Raw genomic sequence first — 19135 nt, 5'->3', positions numbered from 1 at the left:
CAGGCTGCATTAGGCATATGGTAACATATAAAGATCTCATAGCAATGTACTGTGAGTCTAAAGTACATGCTAGTACTGCATGTCTGATGTGTTTTTGTTTGTTTTCTTAAAGAATTAATGAATCTGTATATTGTAAAATGTGGTGTTTTTACACGTCAATTCAATTTTTTAATGAAAGAAAATCTGTTGAGTATTGATATGGAGAAGTGCAGCTTTTCTTGAGTTCTCTTATGTGTTTTTATTCTTGATATTGTCCTTTTTTAAACTGCCCATTTTTTTATGCTTTTGGTTAAACTGTATTTATATAATGTAGGGTGCATATATGGTTCTCTTTGGTGATGTTGAAAGATATTACTCTTCCAGCCTCCCCTCAGTTCTCTCCCCTGTAAGTCAATGTATCGAGAACTTGTAAAGCGTATCATTACAGCCCTGAGGGATTGAAAGATTTACATTTTTCATGATTCTAAAATACCAATGAAATGTAACTTTTAAAAGTTCCTCACTGCATGTTTCATATTCAGTATCAAGAAAATTCAGAAGATAGCAATCAGATGTAGATCTGATTAAAAATTACATCTTAAAAATTACATATCAGATAAGCCAAATAAAAAACTATGTACAAGAGGTCTATCTGTGTACACAGAAGTCTTGCCTTCTCTAGGTGTAGATGAGGAGATGCCATATTCTGTCAGGATTTGGGGAGACCATGGAAAGTATTTGGGGTGTTGGCACGTAGTGCAGTGGATCCACTCCTTTGTCAGCTGTCACTCAGCCCCCTAACATCCCAAGAACATCAGAGTGCAAATCTTTCTCCTTCCAGGCCTTCAACCCAAAGTGGCTTTCTGATGGATTCTGCCTGTCTGTGCATAAGTAGAGGCGTATTTACAAACTAGAAATGTGTCCATCCTTGGGAGAAAAAACAGTAATAGTCTTCCCCCAGGGTAAGAGTGTATAAAAATGTCTCCTGGTTGCTTAATTCCCAACATCCAACTTTCTTCTTCTAAATACATTTATAGGGAGCAAGAGATGGTAGGCTTCCTATGAATTAATATTAAGCAATCACTAAAAGAAAGGAATATTCCCTTCCTTTCATTCAGAACCCCTGGCATGTAAGTTGTATAATTAATACTAAAGCAAATAAAGTCTTTAAGCTGATAGTATCTGTAATCAAATAATGAAAAAAGGAAAGCAGTTAAATGAGCACACTACGCAGGGTCAAATATGTTCAGCAAAAAGCTGTAGTGGGTCTTTGATCATGGCTAGATTCACAGTGATATCAGACAGTTGGTTCTCATGTACAGCTAAATGTTTCAGATTTTGTTTTTATTAAATTTGGCAGTTTCACACTGAGATCTGTATTCCTAGTGAATAAAAGACAGCTACTTTGTTAGGAGGGATTCCATTTTCACAACTGTGAGGAAGTCAGAGATATTTCAGGAACATGGGCCACAAAATGTACTCCTTTCACAGTGTTCTCCTATTCTGAACTGTGCAGTTATCTATTAAATTTTCTAATAGATATTTGTGTAAGGTGTATGTATGCTTGTGCAATTATTAAAAAAGCAGTTTTGGAAAACAGTGTATTTATTAAAGAAAATTACTTACGGGGCATGTACAAAACTGTAAAAAAAAAAAAAAAAAAAAAAAAAAAAACCTTAAAAAAAAAAAACCACATTCAATTTGCCCAGTAAAGTTGTTTTTGTGAAATTTCTGTGTTGTTGAATAAAGGACTTTAGTATTCAAAAGATCTCTTTTTCCATGAACAAATTTTTATTTGTGAGATTTTAAGTAATCAGCATATAATCCTGAGATCCTGAAAGTCTAATTTTTTTATGATAAAAACATTTTTAATTCTGCACTTGCCCTTATGTCAGCAGAATGAATACTGTATATAAATTTTTCATAAAATATTCCAGTTTTGTTCATCTTTTCTCCATATATTTTGTCTTTCTTATATATTTTTAAAAAAGGAAAAAAGAAGAACATGATGCTTTTCATATTTCTAAAGGATATATTTTTGTTGAAAGCTTTAAAAGTCCCCTTAATAGAAGAAGAAATGAACGTATCTAAACTTTTTTCCTTCCTTCTTCGTAAGCATGCCAAGAGAAAGCATCCCATGAATTCCTTGTGCTGTGAATGAAAAGTCCTGGTGGTAATACTTGAAAGCATTAAAATGCATGAAGAAACGTGCAACACTGGAATTCTATCTTCAGCCACTCCCAGAAATACTCTGAGATTACATTTTTATTGTGTGACTTTTTTTTATTGTGGAATATTGCGGTCCACCCATGCTGCTTATTAACACTTTTTTGTTGCTTCATAAACTACAAGAAACGTAGAACACAGTATTATATCTTGGAAATCATTAATACGGTTGCAAACATGGAACATTAAACAATTGAAAGAGTTCGTGTTCACAGAAAAAAGACCACATTAGAAGACTTTTGTAAATTTTATAAATTTCAGGATGTGTTCTCTTAGAATAGTATCACTAATATAAAATATTTTGGCCATGGCAACAGAATTGGATTACATAGTGTGAGAAAGATGAATTAGGAAACTTGAATCTTGAGAGTTTCTGGATACTCAGCAATTTTGCAGGTGAGTTGCTATGCTTCTTTGTTATATTTTGGTGTAAGCAACAATACGGCAAAAATATAAAACTGGATTTTCACAGGTAATACTTTCCTTACTTGACATCTTCAAGGACACAAATACTTGGAGGTTTATATGTAATGATAAGAGAATAATTCTTCAAAATAGTTTGAATTAACCAAAAAGGGAGGAGAGGGGAGTCCTATAACTTATTTAGACATTGAACCAGATAATAATTTCATATGGTTCCTGGAAAACCATGCATTTTTTTCAAGCATGTTTATTGGTAGCAGTTGTTTTAGTTGACATGTTTTATGCAGAAGTTATTCCCCATTTTGTTTCCACTCTTTTTAATGGAGAAAAAATGTTATTTGCAGTAAACACAGTGAACACAAATTGAAGGTTTTATTTGCATACACTCCATAAGTATCATAGCTATATAGGACATTTTTGCTTATTTGGAAATTTTGTTTCTAATCTTTTATTCTAATATCTTGGCTTAAGATCTATCTTTGTGTCCGATGCAATTCAGTTTTCTTGGCCAGTTTTTAAGTCAATATTTCTTATTTTCCATGTATTTATATAAAATGAAATGTCAACTGACCTATCTTTTTAGTCTAAGTCTGTGCTTTGTTTATAGTATGTTCCTTATGACAAAAATCATTCTGGTTAACAGGTGTTGTAATTTCACAAACTGGAAGCAGTGTCCATGTCTCTTTCCAAGAGCAACACTTTTAAAAGCTATTCTAATCATGTAAAGACTACATGTAAAGCATTTTTAATACAGGACTGAGTTACTGACTTCTTTAATAGTTAGATGTTAGGAGAATCTGGTTGCCTGGTTTGAATTATGATCTTCTGCTTATGACTTTTCTGAAAAATGATCTTCTATTTAAAATTATATGGCTTCAGGAAAACTGCACAGTTGGAAGAGAGGTTGGAAAAGAACAACATTTAAATGGCACTGTTTAACTTTTGATGCCATCATAAAACATATGTAGCTGAAAATTCTTATTCATTGTAGCCTTCAAGAACTCTTCTCACCTTTCCATGAATTACCATATAATTTTATTCATAATTTTTTATTTATATTTATAATTCTATTAATATTGAATTAACATGTGGGGGCGTGGAGACAAATAGATTAATCTGTGTGTGCATATGTGTGTGTTGCTTTTAGTTGACAGAGTTTAATTCATGCCCCCAGTAGCTAAGGATCACTGTAGGTTGTTAAACATCTTAGGTGTAAAAGATTCTGCCACAATTGTACAGTTGCAATTGAATTTAATGACTCAACATCTTGTAATACTTAACCTCTTCTCTGGGAATCAGGGAATTTGGGGAAGCTACATGGAATCTTTTGAGCATTTTAGGGGCTCTTTTAATAAGTTAATAACACTTCACTCTGTCCTACTTGCAGTCATTTAAAGGACTGTTTCAAAAATTATGTATACAATTTGCTCCCCAAATGTATTAATTTTCTTCTTATAATTTGAACATTTTAGCTATATTTATATATTATTGAGATGTCTATTTATACGTATGTATATTTGAGCTTCAAGTGCACAACCAAGCACTAATAGATGACTTGATCTATAGCTTATATACTTTGACCATATGGAAAAGGCCTTTATGTCTCCAAAATTTGTGATGTCTACAGAGCAGCAGCAGGAAGAACATTATGAATAACTTGTGTTGGCAAACCAGCAATTGCTTTAATTTCTCATTTATTCAATAAGTATTATTGTTATTTTCAATGTGCCAACTGCTGGGGATATCAAAATGAATAAAACATTGTTCCTGACACATTTACCATCCCCATGGAACTCAACCAAGTCGTTGAAATAAATACACAAATAAATAAAAACAGTGGAAAATGTTTGTTGTGAATGGAGCAGGCATCATGTGAAGGAGTGGCGAGAGATGGTGGAGTGAAGCTCTTTAATGTCAAAGTCTTCCCAGCTGAGAGAAGAGGGCAAGACTCGCGCACCCCTGGGTTGTAAAATCTGAGGGTAAAGTAGTGAACCAAAAAGACTGGAATGGCAGAAGAGAAAAACAGGAAGGTTCAAAAGACCTGAGACATGCCACCACCCTAGTCCAAGTTGCTGTCATTTCTAATGGGAGTCACTTTAGCTACCACAGTATTCTCTTTCCATCCATTCCTATCTGTCTTCAAACATTTTCTATGCTGCAGCCTGAGCAGTCCTTTTAAAACACACACACACACACACACACACACACACACACACACAAAGCTCATGTGATTCCATGCTTATTGTCAGTGATTTCCCATCACTCTTAGAATAAAACTCTAAATGTGGTCGCAAGGATCTTGTGGTCTGGCTCTGCAGTCCCATCCCATATCATGTCATCCCTTTCTCTCTGCTCCAGCCACTTAGACTTTCTTCCAGTCCTTACACTTGCAAGATGGGTTCTGCCTCTCACCTTAGGACATTTTGTTCATTTTGTTATTGATACTTGGAATCTTCTTGCCTTCTCTATTTTCTTGGAAAATTCCTCTTTATTCTTCAGAACTTAGCTAATGCTTCACGTTTTAAAGGAACTTCTACAACTTTGTCAAATTCACCTATTATGGGGTCTCAGTAACTTGTACCTCTTCATAGCATTTATTAATGAATTAATTTATTCAATAAAAAGATATTACACATTTATCATGTGCTCTTCGTTCATCTAGGCAACCAGAATATATTCACAAGCAAATAAGACAGAAATGCCTGCCTTCATACAGTTCACATTCTAGTGGAAAGAAAAAAGTCATAAACAAAGAAGTAAATAAATGTCACATGGTAATATATAATATGGGTACAATTAAGGAGGGAAAATGAGATCACAAATGCCAAGTGGGGTGAGAGGATGAGGAAAAGAGTTGGAATTTTAAATGGGTAGTTAGGGAAAGCCTGACGGAGAAGGTAACATTTGAGGTATGGCCTGAAGGAGGCAAGTAAGTAAGTAAGCCATGTGGATATGTTGGAAACAGCCTACCTGGCAAAGGGAGCAAGTACAAAGACCTTGTGACAAGAATGGGCCTGCAGTTTTCAAGGACCAGCAGGAAGCCCACTGTGTCTGGAGAGCAATGGGTAAGAGAGAGAAGAGTAGGCAATATGGTTAGAGAAGGAAGAGAGACAAGACTGTGCCATGTGATGTTAAGGACTTTGAACTTTACTCAGAGTGAGAAGGGAAATATTTGGAGTGTTTGAATGGAGGGAGACATGATCCAACTTATATTATAAAAGGACTACTTTGGCTACTGTGTTGAGAAAAGACTACAGAAAGTCAAGAATGGAGGAAGGGAGACCAGTCTGGGGAGGCCATTGCCATATCCAAATGAAAGAAGATGATGGAAACAGAATGGTAGCAGTGGAGGTTGTAAAAAAGAGGTTGAATCCAGCACATAGTTGGAAATAAAGGAAACAGAATTTGCATGGATAGGTAGGGCTTTAGGTATGTAAGAAAGAGAGAAATTAATAATAACCCCAGGACCTTTAATGTGAATAACTGGAGAAGTGAAGTTGTCCTTTCCTTAACTGAGAAAGGGAAGACTGAATTTTGGGTTTAGATGTACTAAGTTTAAACTGCTTCTCAGACATTCAAGTAAAGATGTCAAGCACACAATTGGATATATGGACTTGGAGTTCAAGGGAGATTTATAGGCTGGGGATATACATTGTATTTTTTAAAAATGAGCCTGGATGAGATTACCAAAAGAGTGAGTGTGGATAGATAAAGGAGAGGAAGGGCAAGGACTGAGATCTGGGACTCACCTACAGCAGTTGTATTTTCATCTTCATTCTAAGCATTATTTGATTATTACCCATCTCCCACACTGACCAGGGTAGAGAAGAAATGGAAACCCAAGCAAAACTTTTACAGGTGAATTCTTCCATTTTCCCCTCTTCCCAGTGACTCATATATTTTTTGGCCTTTAGTTACCCCAGCCCCTACCTTTCATTCACAGGTGACTGACTATTCATCCCCCTCAATTTATCTCATCTCCACTGCATGCAAAAACTTACACTTATTATTTATGTTTATCTATAAACATTCTAATGCAGTAATTACATATGACAATCTTCTCTCCTAACACAAATATAAATAGATTAAGTTCAAAGTTTGATGCTGACCAGAATTAGTGCACTAAGAATATTAAGCATAATTCTGTACCTGCTATAACACAATTTATCTGTCCACTTTTATATTCTTTGTTAGCAATTTCATCAAAGGAGATAAAATCATTCTCTCTTATTTAACATCTCTGGGAACCGAAATGTTTGAGCAGAAAATGGGTAGATGTTAAAACTACAAATCGAGAATTGAGATTGTTTAGTTGACTCCCAGTCACAAAAGGAATAATAAGGTTTTCAGATTTGTCTAAACTTTCCTTCATGAGGAACAAGTTGACTCATGACTATAAAAATATGAGAGTACAAATTTCTTAATATATATTGTTTTTCTTCTTTACAGAGATAGCCATGCCCATTTTCATTAATAGCCTAAATGTATTCCAGAGAGCATAGTTAGAAGTGTTTCTTCATTATTGTATACAAGAGAAAGCATTTTGTACCAGAATTTCCTGAGACCCGAGTTTCAGTTTCAAACCTACCATTTGACAGAAATCTCTACATACCAAAAGTTCCCCCATTGAATCCTTACCACCAGAGTTCTGAGGACTAAACAATGAGTAGTTCCAAATCTGAAAGAAATGAATGGTAATTATTTCAGTTCATTAAAATCCCAAGGACCCGTAATATATCAAGAACAAGAAAACAAGCAATGACTACAACAAAAACTGAAATGCTTGATTTCACAGTTTGATAGAAAATGTTGAGACTCTTATGAAATGTCAAGAATAAAAAAATTGAGTTGAAAAGAATTTAGCAATAAAACTACAATCTACACGTTCTTTGGGAACTTGGGCACATTGTCCCCATGGATGGCTATAGAACTTCTGAGGTTTATCAACAGATTAATCATTAAGAAAAACATCACGTAAGTATCCATCATACTCTATCTGTTGCATCAAGGAAGGGTTAATTTACACACTGAATTATTAAATGCATTCTCACACCATGACAAAATTGTGAACCTGAGAAGATGTAGTACTTTCCAGTTTTATAAATTCTGGCAGAGACTTTAACTGGCTAATTTAAAGGAAGCTGGCACACAATTTAAAGATGTAATTTGAGTCATGGCTGATGATATACTTTTACTTGTTTAGCCTTTTATGCAGCATGTTTGCATTACTTGAACAGATTTGCTGTTTCTATTCTAACTGCATTGTGTATGGCCTGAGGAATGCTGATTAATTCTTGTCGGTAATCATCACACACGCTGCCAATGTTGAACATTTATATCCTCTATTACATAATCTATGTATGCATTCCTTATGTTATTAGTGGAAGTAACATGTAATAGGTAAATAAACCTGTTCTAGATTTAGATTAAAAATCACTGTGGATCTTTTTCTGTCTTTAAAAGACAGAAACTGCATTAGATGGAGGAATCTGGCATAGGCTTTATCCACTTTAAGTAGCTTTAATTAGAATTCTTTAATTGTCCCTACAGCTGCCACCAATAGTAAACTCTAAAATATCAATTGTACTTGGAAGATAAATTTGCATTTCATTCATGACATAAAGTTAGTATGTCTTACTTTGTGAACTTTGGAACAGTGAGGATATTCACTGCCTCTGGAGTATCTCTGAATAGCTCTTTTGATCATTTTGATCCTTATATTGTAGGTGACTGTCTCATCTACTTACTTTTAAAAAGAGAATTGAGTAAACAACGACTTCTAGGTGAGCCTCATTTAACAGACTACTTACTGGTTTATTCAGAGACTAGTGGGTTAACAGATTTTTAAATGATGGGTTATAGTTTGAAAAAGGCATTTCACTAGAAGTCCTAAAGCATTTAAAAGGAAGTAAAGTGTGTCACTCCTTACTTTATGCTTGTAGTCAAATTAGGACTTACAGCAGAGTTGTATAGAGAAAGGATGAAAAAATAAATATGAGATAATATAAAAAATCTAGTGTATCCATATCCTCATAACCGTAGTCCCAACTTTCTCAGGCTTTTTCTGAGTTGCTAAGTTGGAACCACAGATCAGATGGTTAGATTCAATATCATTTGTATTCCTGTTTTCTAGAAGAGTAAATGAAGTGCTGGTTTCTATAAAAGTGGCTCTGGTCAGAACTTTTTATGTCAGTAAGTCATTCACACCTTAAAGAAGGTAAAAAGTGTAACTACTCACAATGGTGTAAACAATGAAAGGAATTTATTATTTCAGATAACTGAAAAGTCCTGAGGAAAGACTAAAGCAAGGATCACACTATTTTATGTTATTCTCTCTGTCTCTATAGTACTCTCAGTTGGCTTTATTCTGAGGCCTTATTTGTTTATGTTGTGGCCACTAGCGCCTCTAAGTATTTATTTTCCGTTGCTAGGAATGCTTTTATAGGGAAAAATTTTCTTTCCTGACAAGTTCAGCAAAAATCACGGAACAAATCCTTGGCCTATATTGGATTATGTGCCCAACACATTAACTAGTCACTGTAAAGAGGGAAGCTTTGGTTTATCTTATACAAATGCAAAATGCAAAATTTTGTTTAATCTTAACTTTTCCTTAAGATCGGGGTGGAGATAAGCCTCTCCCTACCACATTTACTGAGAATGAAAGAATAGTAATCCAGGGAAAATCGGGGTATGATAGAACCAAAAAAGGAAATTGATACTGGGCAGAAAAAAAAAAAAGAATGACAGGAAGGAAAAGAAGCAAGAAAAGATTGAAGAAGGGAAAAGAGAAGAAGGAGAGAAAGTAAGAGAGAGAAAGGAGGGATAAGAGAAGGAAGAGAGGGAGGAAGAGAGGGAGAGAGAGAGAAGGAGGGAAGGGGGAAGAAAGAAGGAAGGGGATCTGATGATAAATACCTTCTACACTATGTTTTATTGAAGGGTTAATGGGCAAGGAAGCAGCAGGAGGGAGGAGACAGAGAAACATCTTCACTGGAATTCTAATAGGATGATTAATTTCTGTGTAATTGTATGATAACTCTATCTGGTTAACTTGAAAGGTCCATTTTTATTAATTAGTCATGTAGATGTGTAAACACACACACAACACACAGGTGCACACAATACCATTATGTCTCTGATTGGATCTACATGAGCACAGCACTACTTCTGGGGTAAAGAAGACAATTTACAATGAGTTTGATAGACTTACCAGCAAAATTCCATTCCTTATAATTACCCCATTACATTATAGAAATAGGTACAAATGTTGATTGTGTAGAAGATTAGCTATAGGATTATACGTGAGAGGATTTGTTTCAGGGAACTAAGACAAGATCACAAAATCTCAAAATACAAACCAGGTTTTTGCCACTAACTCTAACATGCATTTTGCACAGATTCTTCAAGTTGTATTTGCTGCCTCATTGTTGAACCTTCATTTCACTGGATTCGACCCAATGAGTATGATTGAAGCCAAAGGTTTACTAGTTTCAGCACACTTAATGTTTTTCATCTTGGACTCAATTACTTTATGCTCATGAGAAAATTCTTATTTGTTATTCTTAGGAACAGCAAGGTCATATTTCCCACTTTATACTATTATCTTATCAAATAATAAAACTACATGTAATAAAATACTTAAATGATTATAACAACATTACTCTGAAGACAAAGATGGCACAATTGAAGAAGCTGAACCATGGGTGGTAATGATAGCTTAATATGTTTGTTGAAAAGGAAAGTCTAACTCCTGTACACCGGACTTCCACTTAGAAATATAGAGAGCTAGAAAGTGTGTCACTCTCAACTGTACTGAGAGGAGTGGAGGATCAGTGTAGGAGGAAAAGAGGAGTCAAAAACCACGGTAAGGGGTAGTAGATGCAGTGCAGGCAAATGCGGTAACTGTCCACTGCATAGGGAAATGGACACTCCCATCATTTCCGGCATTTAAATCTCTTAGCTAGAGAAGAAAGAAGTAAGTGGGGCCTGGGATATTGTTGGAGAAACACGGTAGTATTCCCAAGTGTTTGAATCTGTACTCAATTTGGGGCCAACATGAGAGAGACCCTTCTCTCCTCTCTGTCCCTGTGATTCAGGTAGACTGATTTCATACCCCTAACATTAAGGGGGAGGAGGGAGCCCACGAGCCCATTTTGATCAATAAATGTGTGGACCAGTGATTCAGGGATGAGTACAAACCAGATTAAAATACGTATGTATAAAAGTAGAACACCTAAAATAGGTAATGCTAAGAAAGAATAATTTGTAAAATCCTGAATTAAGATTCTCTTATATTTGAATAGTAAGAGACAACTTTTTGATTGAAATAGGCCTTTATTACAGATATCAACATGAAAAGTCTGATCCAGGGACACTGCTGTGAAATCTAAGAAGTATGACATTTAAGTATGCTTATAGGAAATTTAATTATGCTTATAGGAAAATGCTTGCTTTTATTTATGACAATGAATGCTTTCAATTTAATTGGAATATCTTATTTAAAATAAATGGTTAGACTTCATAATGACTCTGTATCCATATTTATGAATTTTCAATTTATTTGTCATTCCTGAGTCATTAGTAGAATATATACACATACATATTAACAGTGATTTTTAAAAAACAGATGGTAGTCATCCTAAAAACAAGACATTTATGCTTACAACATTGATAGCATTGATAAATTCACATATATAAAAGCCTAAATGATAGTTGACATAAAGAATTCTTATATAATTTGATATTAGACAATTCTTATATAATTACTGCTACTTTTATTTTTCTGTAACATTTCACACAAGTTATTGTTCAATTACTTATTTGCATGTCTCTTCTTCAGGATGCAGAAGTCAACTAAGTGGATCCAGTGCTCTGTTCAGTCCTAAAAAGGTAGCTTCTTAATGTCACAAGTAGCTCACGAACTTATATAATTACATGAATATTATATTTCTCAAAAGCTTCCACTAAAACAAGTATACAGTTAAACTAGACACCAAACAAACATACATTTTAATAAGCCTCATCTACATTTGATGTCTGTATCAGCATGACATTAATTTTAGTTTATTTTGCTTTTTTAAAGGAATGATTGATATCCTTCTATATCATTTTCTATTTTGTAAGCAAGAACATATTTCAAGAAATGGAAAGTACTGAAAAAAATCACTAAACAAACTTTAGCAACTTTAAAAGAAGCTGCCTCTGTCGAGGTCTCCCTCCTACCCCGCCTTCAGCCCTGAAAACCCTCTTTCATCCAATGACAAATAGTCCCGTCTTAATTACTACATAATGATTTTTTTCTATCAGACATCAACACATGTGTGGTGATTCATTTTTAAATGAAATAATTCATTCTTAAATGTATTAACCTTTCATATACAATCAGGTATACTTTCTCAAATGGATGCGTCCCCATCTCTTACTTCACCAGAGCTCTGCTAAGGGTGAATGAAAGGGCCTCCTAACTGGGCCTTGGGGTTTGGTGACTGCTCCAAGGCAAATTGAAAAAGGGGATTACTGACCTCCTATTATTTCCCATTGGTTAGTCAGTCATTTAAACATAACTATATTACTTATCCACGCCAAGGTATATGCATTATTACCTCAAGTTTTGAAAAAGTTTAGAGGATTTTCAAATGTCTGATTCCTAATCCCTTTTTCTTTTCTCACCCCGACTCCCCAATTATTATACTCCCAGCAACCTTTGTTTATGTTAAATACTTGCCATAAATCACCAGTTCTCACTAAAACACGTCACTGAGGGGTGAAGACATGCTTTTAAGGTGAATGATCAGATTTGGACCTTAGTTTCCAGCCTCATTTCCTATTTTTGCTCCTATAAAACCTTTGGCTGACTGTGTTTACTTTTTGTGTCAGTATAGGTTCACCTAGAAGCACACAATAATACAGGATGAGAAGCACAAGAAATTTATTCTGGGAAGGATCAGGAGAAGGTGGGGAGAACCTTTAGAACACAAGGGATGTGTGACTTGTATAAGGAAAGTGCAGGATTAAGAACTGGGTAGCATGAGTATTGGCAGGTAGCACAGTTTCAAGAAAGATCTGCTTAAGTTGATCTATGCAAGCTGTGAATTTGCCCATTCCCTGAGGGCCTTTGTCAGGATGCTAAATCTGGAGAAAGCTGAATCTGGAGAAAGTGCCCCTTTCCTCCAAGTCAATGAATTCTTCCCTATCCAGTCTTACATTCTGGCCCTCTTGATGAAGCACTTTCTAGATGCAATCCCAGGGCTCCTTGCCAGGCTCTTGCTGGTACAGGCTAGCTAATTCTTACAAATACATTCAAATATAGTCTCTGTGCTCCCTTATCAAGCCCAGCAACACCCAGCTGGATAATTCTGGGCTTTAACTTTAGTTAAGGTCCTGGAAGCCAGGAGAGGAGGTAGGGGTAAGTCCTTTAGGGGATACGCATTACCATGCAGAATTGTGGCCTCTGCAGCATCTTCTAACATGGGGTGGGGGGAGTGAAGCTGTAGGCCACCTTTGCAAGTTCTGAGGGGTCAGTGCAGAGCAAACATCCTCAGTGGCAACTGTCTGCATGTCCGCATCCCATGTTTCAAGATCCCAGGTTTCCCAAAGAGAGCCCTGAGTTTAGTGTAACATCTCTTTCTCTTCTGAGCATTCTAAAGTCCGTGGAACTCTGTGACTTATCAGATCTTTGGTCTGCTACTTAGCTGATCTGCTCTTCCATTCTAGGAGACAAGGGCTTTTTTGTAGGTTACTAGGAGTCCCTCTAGTTCTTATACTTATTAACTACTTATAATGGCTCTTAGTGTCTTACTCTCTGTAGGGTGTCAATATCAGTACAATTTAGCAGTAATCAGCCAACTCCACCCTATTTTAAATGTCTGAACCATTATAGTTGAAAGGCAAATCATCATCCACAGTGAAATCTTTAGCAATTGGGCCTTGTGCCAGGGACTTTCTGCAACCTGCCTTCCACTCAGAATGGGTGGTTAGTGAGACATAACCAAATTCCCATCTTACCACTTGTTTTCTCAGACCGCACTTTGTACCACGTGCCTTAGTTGGGGCTCACAGAAAAGCAAATGCCAAAAGAGGGTTAGACATGGAAGAGGTTTATTGGGGGAAGAAGCAACAGAAGGTGAGGGCAAGGTTCAGATCATGATATAGGTTTGACAGCTGTGGTAGAGGCAAGGAAGAGGAATTAGGTAGAGTCTCAGACTGTAACACAGTTCCCATGAAGATTTGGTTAGGCCAATGGGAATCCTTGAGCTAAAATCCCCACTGGAGGAGCTCCATATGTAGCCTTGCCATGCTCAGTCATTTCATGGGAGCAACTAGTAAGAAGTGTAGCATTAAAATGAATGCAGAGGTGGACCTAACAGGACAGTAGTCATGTTGGGGCATCAGTCAATCATGTTGCCCATAGGAGATGTAAGCAGTGCATTTGCATGGATACCACAGTTGCCATTTCCTGTAAAAGGATGGCATAGTGACTGGGAACATGGATTTGGCGGTCAGATTGCCTGAGTTCAAAGACAGCTGGGCCACCTACTAACTATGGTAGCTTGGCCAAGTTAATATATATGATCTTCCAGTTTTTCATATTTAAATTTATAATTATAGTTGTGCTCATAGAGCCATTGGAGGATTTGAAGGCGATCATTCACATAAAAGCTCTCATTATCATGGAGATTATGTCCACAATTCAGTCATGCAAAAAAATGTAATTATCTTTTTCTACAACTGAACTTGTTTTCATGTTGATCCCTAAACCTAGCTGGGGTTAGAAACTAAATCTTAGGTAGCACAATGTGTCTTCTTTAGATAGCACAAAATGATTATGAGCCCTATTTAGAATCAGACTAGATTCAAATAACAACTCTGCCATTTCTAACGGAATGACTTTGGATAAATTACTTAACCTCTCTGTGACCTACTTGTATCATCTATAAAATGGGAATACTATAATTGTCAGTCCCTCATAATCTGGTTATGACTCAAAATTTGGTGAGAATAGTGCCTGGCCTTATTAAGTGCTTGATCAAGGCTGGCCCTTATTGTTCTTATTTTTGGGTTTGAATTAGTCCCATCCTGTTTTTGGTATCTCAAGCCTAAAGGTTTAATTATACCTTCCAAAGTTAAGGTAGGGCAGAGGGCAGGGTCCTTTTCAGGAATCTAACAGTATCTAAGCCCTAGCTTCCTCCTGGGATATCTTCCATTTTTTTCAGTCTGTGGAATCTTTATGTAGTCTGAATGGGGAGGTATGGTTCTTTATTCCTTGTTAATGGCATAAACTTTATACCTTGAATGGTTCAGGGCTTAGTTTCTTTCACTGCAATAGCTTTGCCTTTTGAGATTTAAAAGCTTTAGTTTTTGAAAATCAAAAGGTTTTTCTTTGTATATAGTGATATTCTATCTTTCCCCTAATGTGAGAGGAGGAATACAGGGCAAAGAGTAAAAGGAAATACATTACAAGAAGCAAATCTCAGTTAATATCTCAAAATATTATTCCTCTAGAATGTTTCTATTTAGGCTCCTCTCTGTTCCTGAAATTCCTTTTTGTTACCAGTTAGAATCCCATATATTCAAGTTGCAATTTGGATGCCTTCTCTTCTTGGAAGCACTCTTTAATCACTCCAGTCCAAAGTGCTTTCTTTTTATAATTTTCTTAAGGCAGTCGTTGTCACATACATTTGAAATGGGCTGGTACATACTCTATTTTCCCCACTATACTATGTGCTACTTGCGATCCGGGAATAAACCCTATTCATTTTTTATACCTATATTCTCTTTAGTACCTAACATAGGGCTTGACACATAGAACTACTTAAAAATGTTAACACAACTAAACAAATTATAAGAAGCTTTTATAGCAAGGGCTTACACTCCTGCCTGAATCTCTACCTGTGTTTTCTTGGTCTTTTGAACAGGCCTATGTGCTATGGATCATTGATACATTGATACTTATATAACTGTTGCAGGAAGGGGGACCCCTTCCAGGGCCCCAGAGTGGAGTCTTGTCTAACACAGGGAAACGAATTGTCCGAGGAGACACGTGCTGACAAAGCAAAAGACTTCATTGGAAAGGGGCGCCCGGGCAGAGAGCGAACCCAGGAGAAGGAACCCAGGAGAACTGCTCTGCCACTTGACTCACAGTCGCAGGGTTTATGGTAATGGAGTTAGCTTTCTGGGTTGTCTCTGGCCAGTCATCTTGCTTGGCCCATATTTGGTCTGACCTCAGGGTTCTTCCTGGTGGCAGGCGCATCTCTCAGCCAAGATCCATTCCAGTGTGAGCGTTTCTGGGCGGTCGGCGGGACAGGTGGGCGGTGTCTCCTCCCTCCTCTTATTGGCCCCTCCCAAATTCTTCCCGGTTAGCTTAGAAGACATATTATGGGCTGGCATCTCCTCCCTCCTTTCGGCCCCTCCCAAATTCTTCCGGGTTAGCTCACAAGCCATATTATGGGCTGGCGTCTCCTCCCTCCTTTTGGCCCTTCCGGAATTCTCCCTGTTAGTTTTTCTCAGCAGCACCGCGTTCAGGATCTCCTGTTCTTAGACAACTCAGGCAAGTGGTTATTATCGTGACTGGCCAAGGCAGGCGGTTTTGGTCAAAAGTTCCCTAACGTAACTATATACAACGTATTCATCTGTATTTCAGTTAAAAAAATATTAAGTGCACTATGTGCCAGCCATTTTACCAGACTCAGGAGATGAAAAATTGAATAAGGCTTGTCATCAAAGATAGAGGTTCTCAAAACAAGACATTTAAATGACACATATACCTAGCACAGAACCTGACACATGGTAGCTCTGAGAACGTTATTGGAGAGGGAATGAATAAAAAACTGATGGAGGTATGCATGGGTTTACTTGGGAGCACAGAGCAGATAACTTTTGTTCATCCCAAGGAAGTCTTGAAGGAGGCTGTGACCAAGCTGAGTCTCAGAGGATGAACAACAATCAGGCAAGGAAAGAAAAAGTCGAGGGACAGGTTTGGCAGCATAAGCAAGAACATGGTGGCGAAAAGCAACAAAATTATGTATTTTTATGTAAAAAAAAAATCAGATTGGTTTATATTTTAGCAAAAATACATTTTCTGTGCAACGTAAGATTATGGTTTACAGTGTGGACTCTGGAGCTAGACAGCCTAGGTGTAAATCTTGGTTCTATCACCTATAACTTGCTCTATACTCTTAGTTAAGTATTTTATCCACTCCGTGCCTAGGCACTCCACCTGTGAAACTGGAAATCGAACCTCTTAATGTTGTTATGAACTTCAGATGAAACAGTATATTTTAAACCTTCAGAAGTGTCAAAAGAAGGGGGACCTTCAAGATGGCGGAGGAGTAAGACGTGGAGATCACCTTCTTCCCCATAAATACATCAGAAATACATCTACATGTGGAACAACAACTACAGAACACCTCCTGAACGCTGGCAGAAGACCTCAGACCTCCCAAAAGGCAAGAAACTCCCCAAGTACCTGGGTAGGGTAAAAGAAAAAGAAAAAACAGAGACAAAAGAATAGGGACAGGACCTGCACCTCTGGGAGGGAGCCGTGAAGGAGGAAAGGTTTCCACACACTAGGAAGCCCCTTTGTGGGCAGAGACTGAGGGTGGCAGAGGGGGGAGCTTCGGAGCCGCAGAGGAGAGCGCAGCCACAGGGGTGCGGAGGGCAAAGCGGAGAGATTCCCGCACAGAGGCTCGGCGCCGAGCAGCACTCACCAGCCCGAGAGGCTTGTCTGCTCACCCGCCGGGGCGGGCGGGGGCTGGGAACGGAGGCTCGGGCTTCGGTTGGCTCGCAGGGAGAGGACTGGGGTTGGCTGCGTGAACACAGCCTGAAGGGGTTAGTGTGCCACAGCTAGCTGGGAGGGAGTCCGGGAACAAGTCTGGACCTGCCAAAGAGGCAAGAGACCATAGTTATGAGGTGTGTGAGGAGAGGGGATTCCTTCCCAGCATGCCCACAGAAGGCAGCACACCGCCTAAGCGAGCTCCAGAGATGGGCACAAGCCGTGGCTATCACCTCGGACCCCAGAGATGGGCATGAAATGCTAATGCTGCTGCTGCTGCCACCAAGAATCCTGTGTGCGAGCACAGGTCACTATCCAGACGTCTCAGCCTGTGCAGCCTGCCACTGCCAAGGTCCCGAGATCCAGGGACAACTTCCCCAGAAGAATACACAGCGCACCTCAGGCTGCTGCAACGTCATGCCAGCCTCTGCCGTCACAACATCACTAATCATTAGAGAAATGCAAATCAAAACTACAATGAGATGGGACTTCCCTGGTGGTGCAGTGGTTAAGAATCCACCTGCCAATGCAGGGAACACGGGTTCGATCCCTGGTCCGGGAAGATCTCACATGCCGCGGAGCAGCTAAGACCATGCACCACAGCTAATGAGCCTGCGCTCTAGAGCCCGCGAGCCACAACTACTGAACCTGCGAGCCACAACTACTGAGCCCACGTGCTACAACTACTGAAGCCCACGCACCTAGAGCCCATGCTCCACAACAAGAGAAGCCACCGCAATGCAAAGCCCGCGCACCGCAATGAAGAATAGCCCCCGCTCTCTGCAACTAAAAAAAGCCCGCGTGCAGCAACGAAGACCTAACACAGCCAAAAATAAATAAATAAATAAATTTATTTAAAAAAAAACAAAACTACAATGAGATATCACCTCACACTGGTCAGAATGGCCATCATCAAAAAATCTACAAACAATAAATGCTGTTTCCCACTGTTGGTGAGAATGTAAATTGATACAGCCACTATGGAGAACAGTATGGAAGTTCCTTAAAAAACTGAAAATAGAACTACCATATGACCCAGCAATCCCACTACTGGGCATATACCCTGAGAAAACCATAATTCAAAAAGAGTCATGTACCACAATGTTCATTGCAGCTCTATTTGCAATAGCCAGGACATGGAAGCAACCTAAGTGTCCATCAACAGATGAATGGATAAAGAAGATGTGGCACATATATACAATGGAATATTACTCAGCCATAAAAAGAAACGAAATTGAGTTATTTGTAGTGAGGTGGATGGACCTAGAGTCTGTCATACAGAGTGAAGTAAGTCAGAAAGAGAAAAACAAATACTGTATGCTAACACATATATATGGAATCTAAAAAAAAAATGGTTCTGAAGAACCTAGGGGCAGGACAGGAATAAAGACGCAGACGTAGAGAATGGGCTTGAGGACACGGGGAGGGGGAAGGGTAAACTGGGATTAAGTGAGAGAGTGGCATGGACATATATACACTACCAAATGTAAAATAGATAGCTAGTGGGAAGCAGTGCATAGCACAGGGAGATCAACTGGGTGCTTTGTGACCACCTAGAGGCGTGGGATAGGGAGGGTGGGAGGGAGATGGAAGAGGGAGGGGATATGGGGATATATGTATACGTATAGCTGATTCACTTTGTTATAGAGCAGAAACTAACACAACATTGTAAAGCAGTTATACTCCAATAAAGATATTTTTAAAAAGTGTCTAAAAAGTGCTCGATAAAGTTTAGCTTAT

At 38.1% G+C, this 19135-nt stretch overlaps 1 protein-coding gene across 1 annotated transcript in view; it reads left to right on the top strand.

Annotated features, from left to right (window-relative positions):
* The window catches only part of CXXC4 (CXXC finger protein 4), a 38206-nt gene extending 22423 nt beyond the window's left edge, over nt 1-15783 (top strand). The window contains exon 3 of the mRNA XM_068542000.1: nt 15591-15783. Coding sequence (XP_068398101.1) covers nt 15591-15783 — 193 coding nt within the window. The remainder of the gene's footprint in view (nt 1-15590) is intronic.
* Nucleotides 15784-19135: the final 3352 nt, after the last annotated feature.

Source organism: Eschrichtius robustus, chromosome 4 (genome assembly GCF_028021215.1).
Source record: "Eschrichtius robustus isolate mEscRob2 chromosome 4, mEscRob2.pri, whole genome shotgun sequence".
Taxonomy (NCBI): domain Eukaryota; kingdom Metazoa; phylum Chordata; class Mammalia; order Artiodactyla; family Eschrichtiidae; genus Eschrichtius; species Eschrichtius robustus.
The sequence above is the reverse complement of the archived record's forward strand: the minus strand, read 5'-3'. Positions and strand labels throughout refer to the sequence as shown.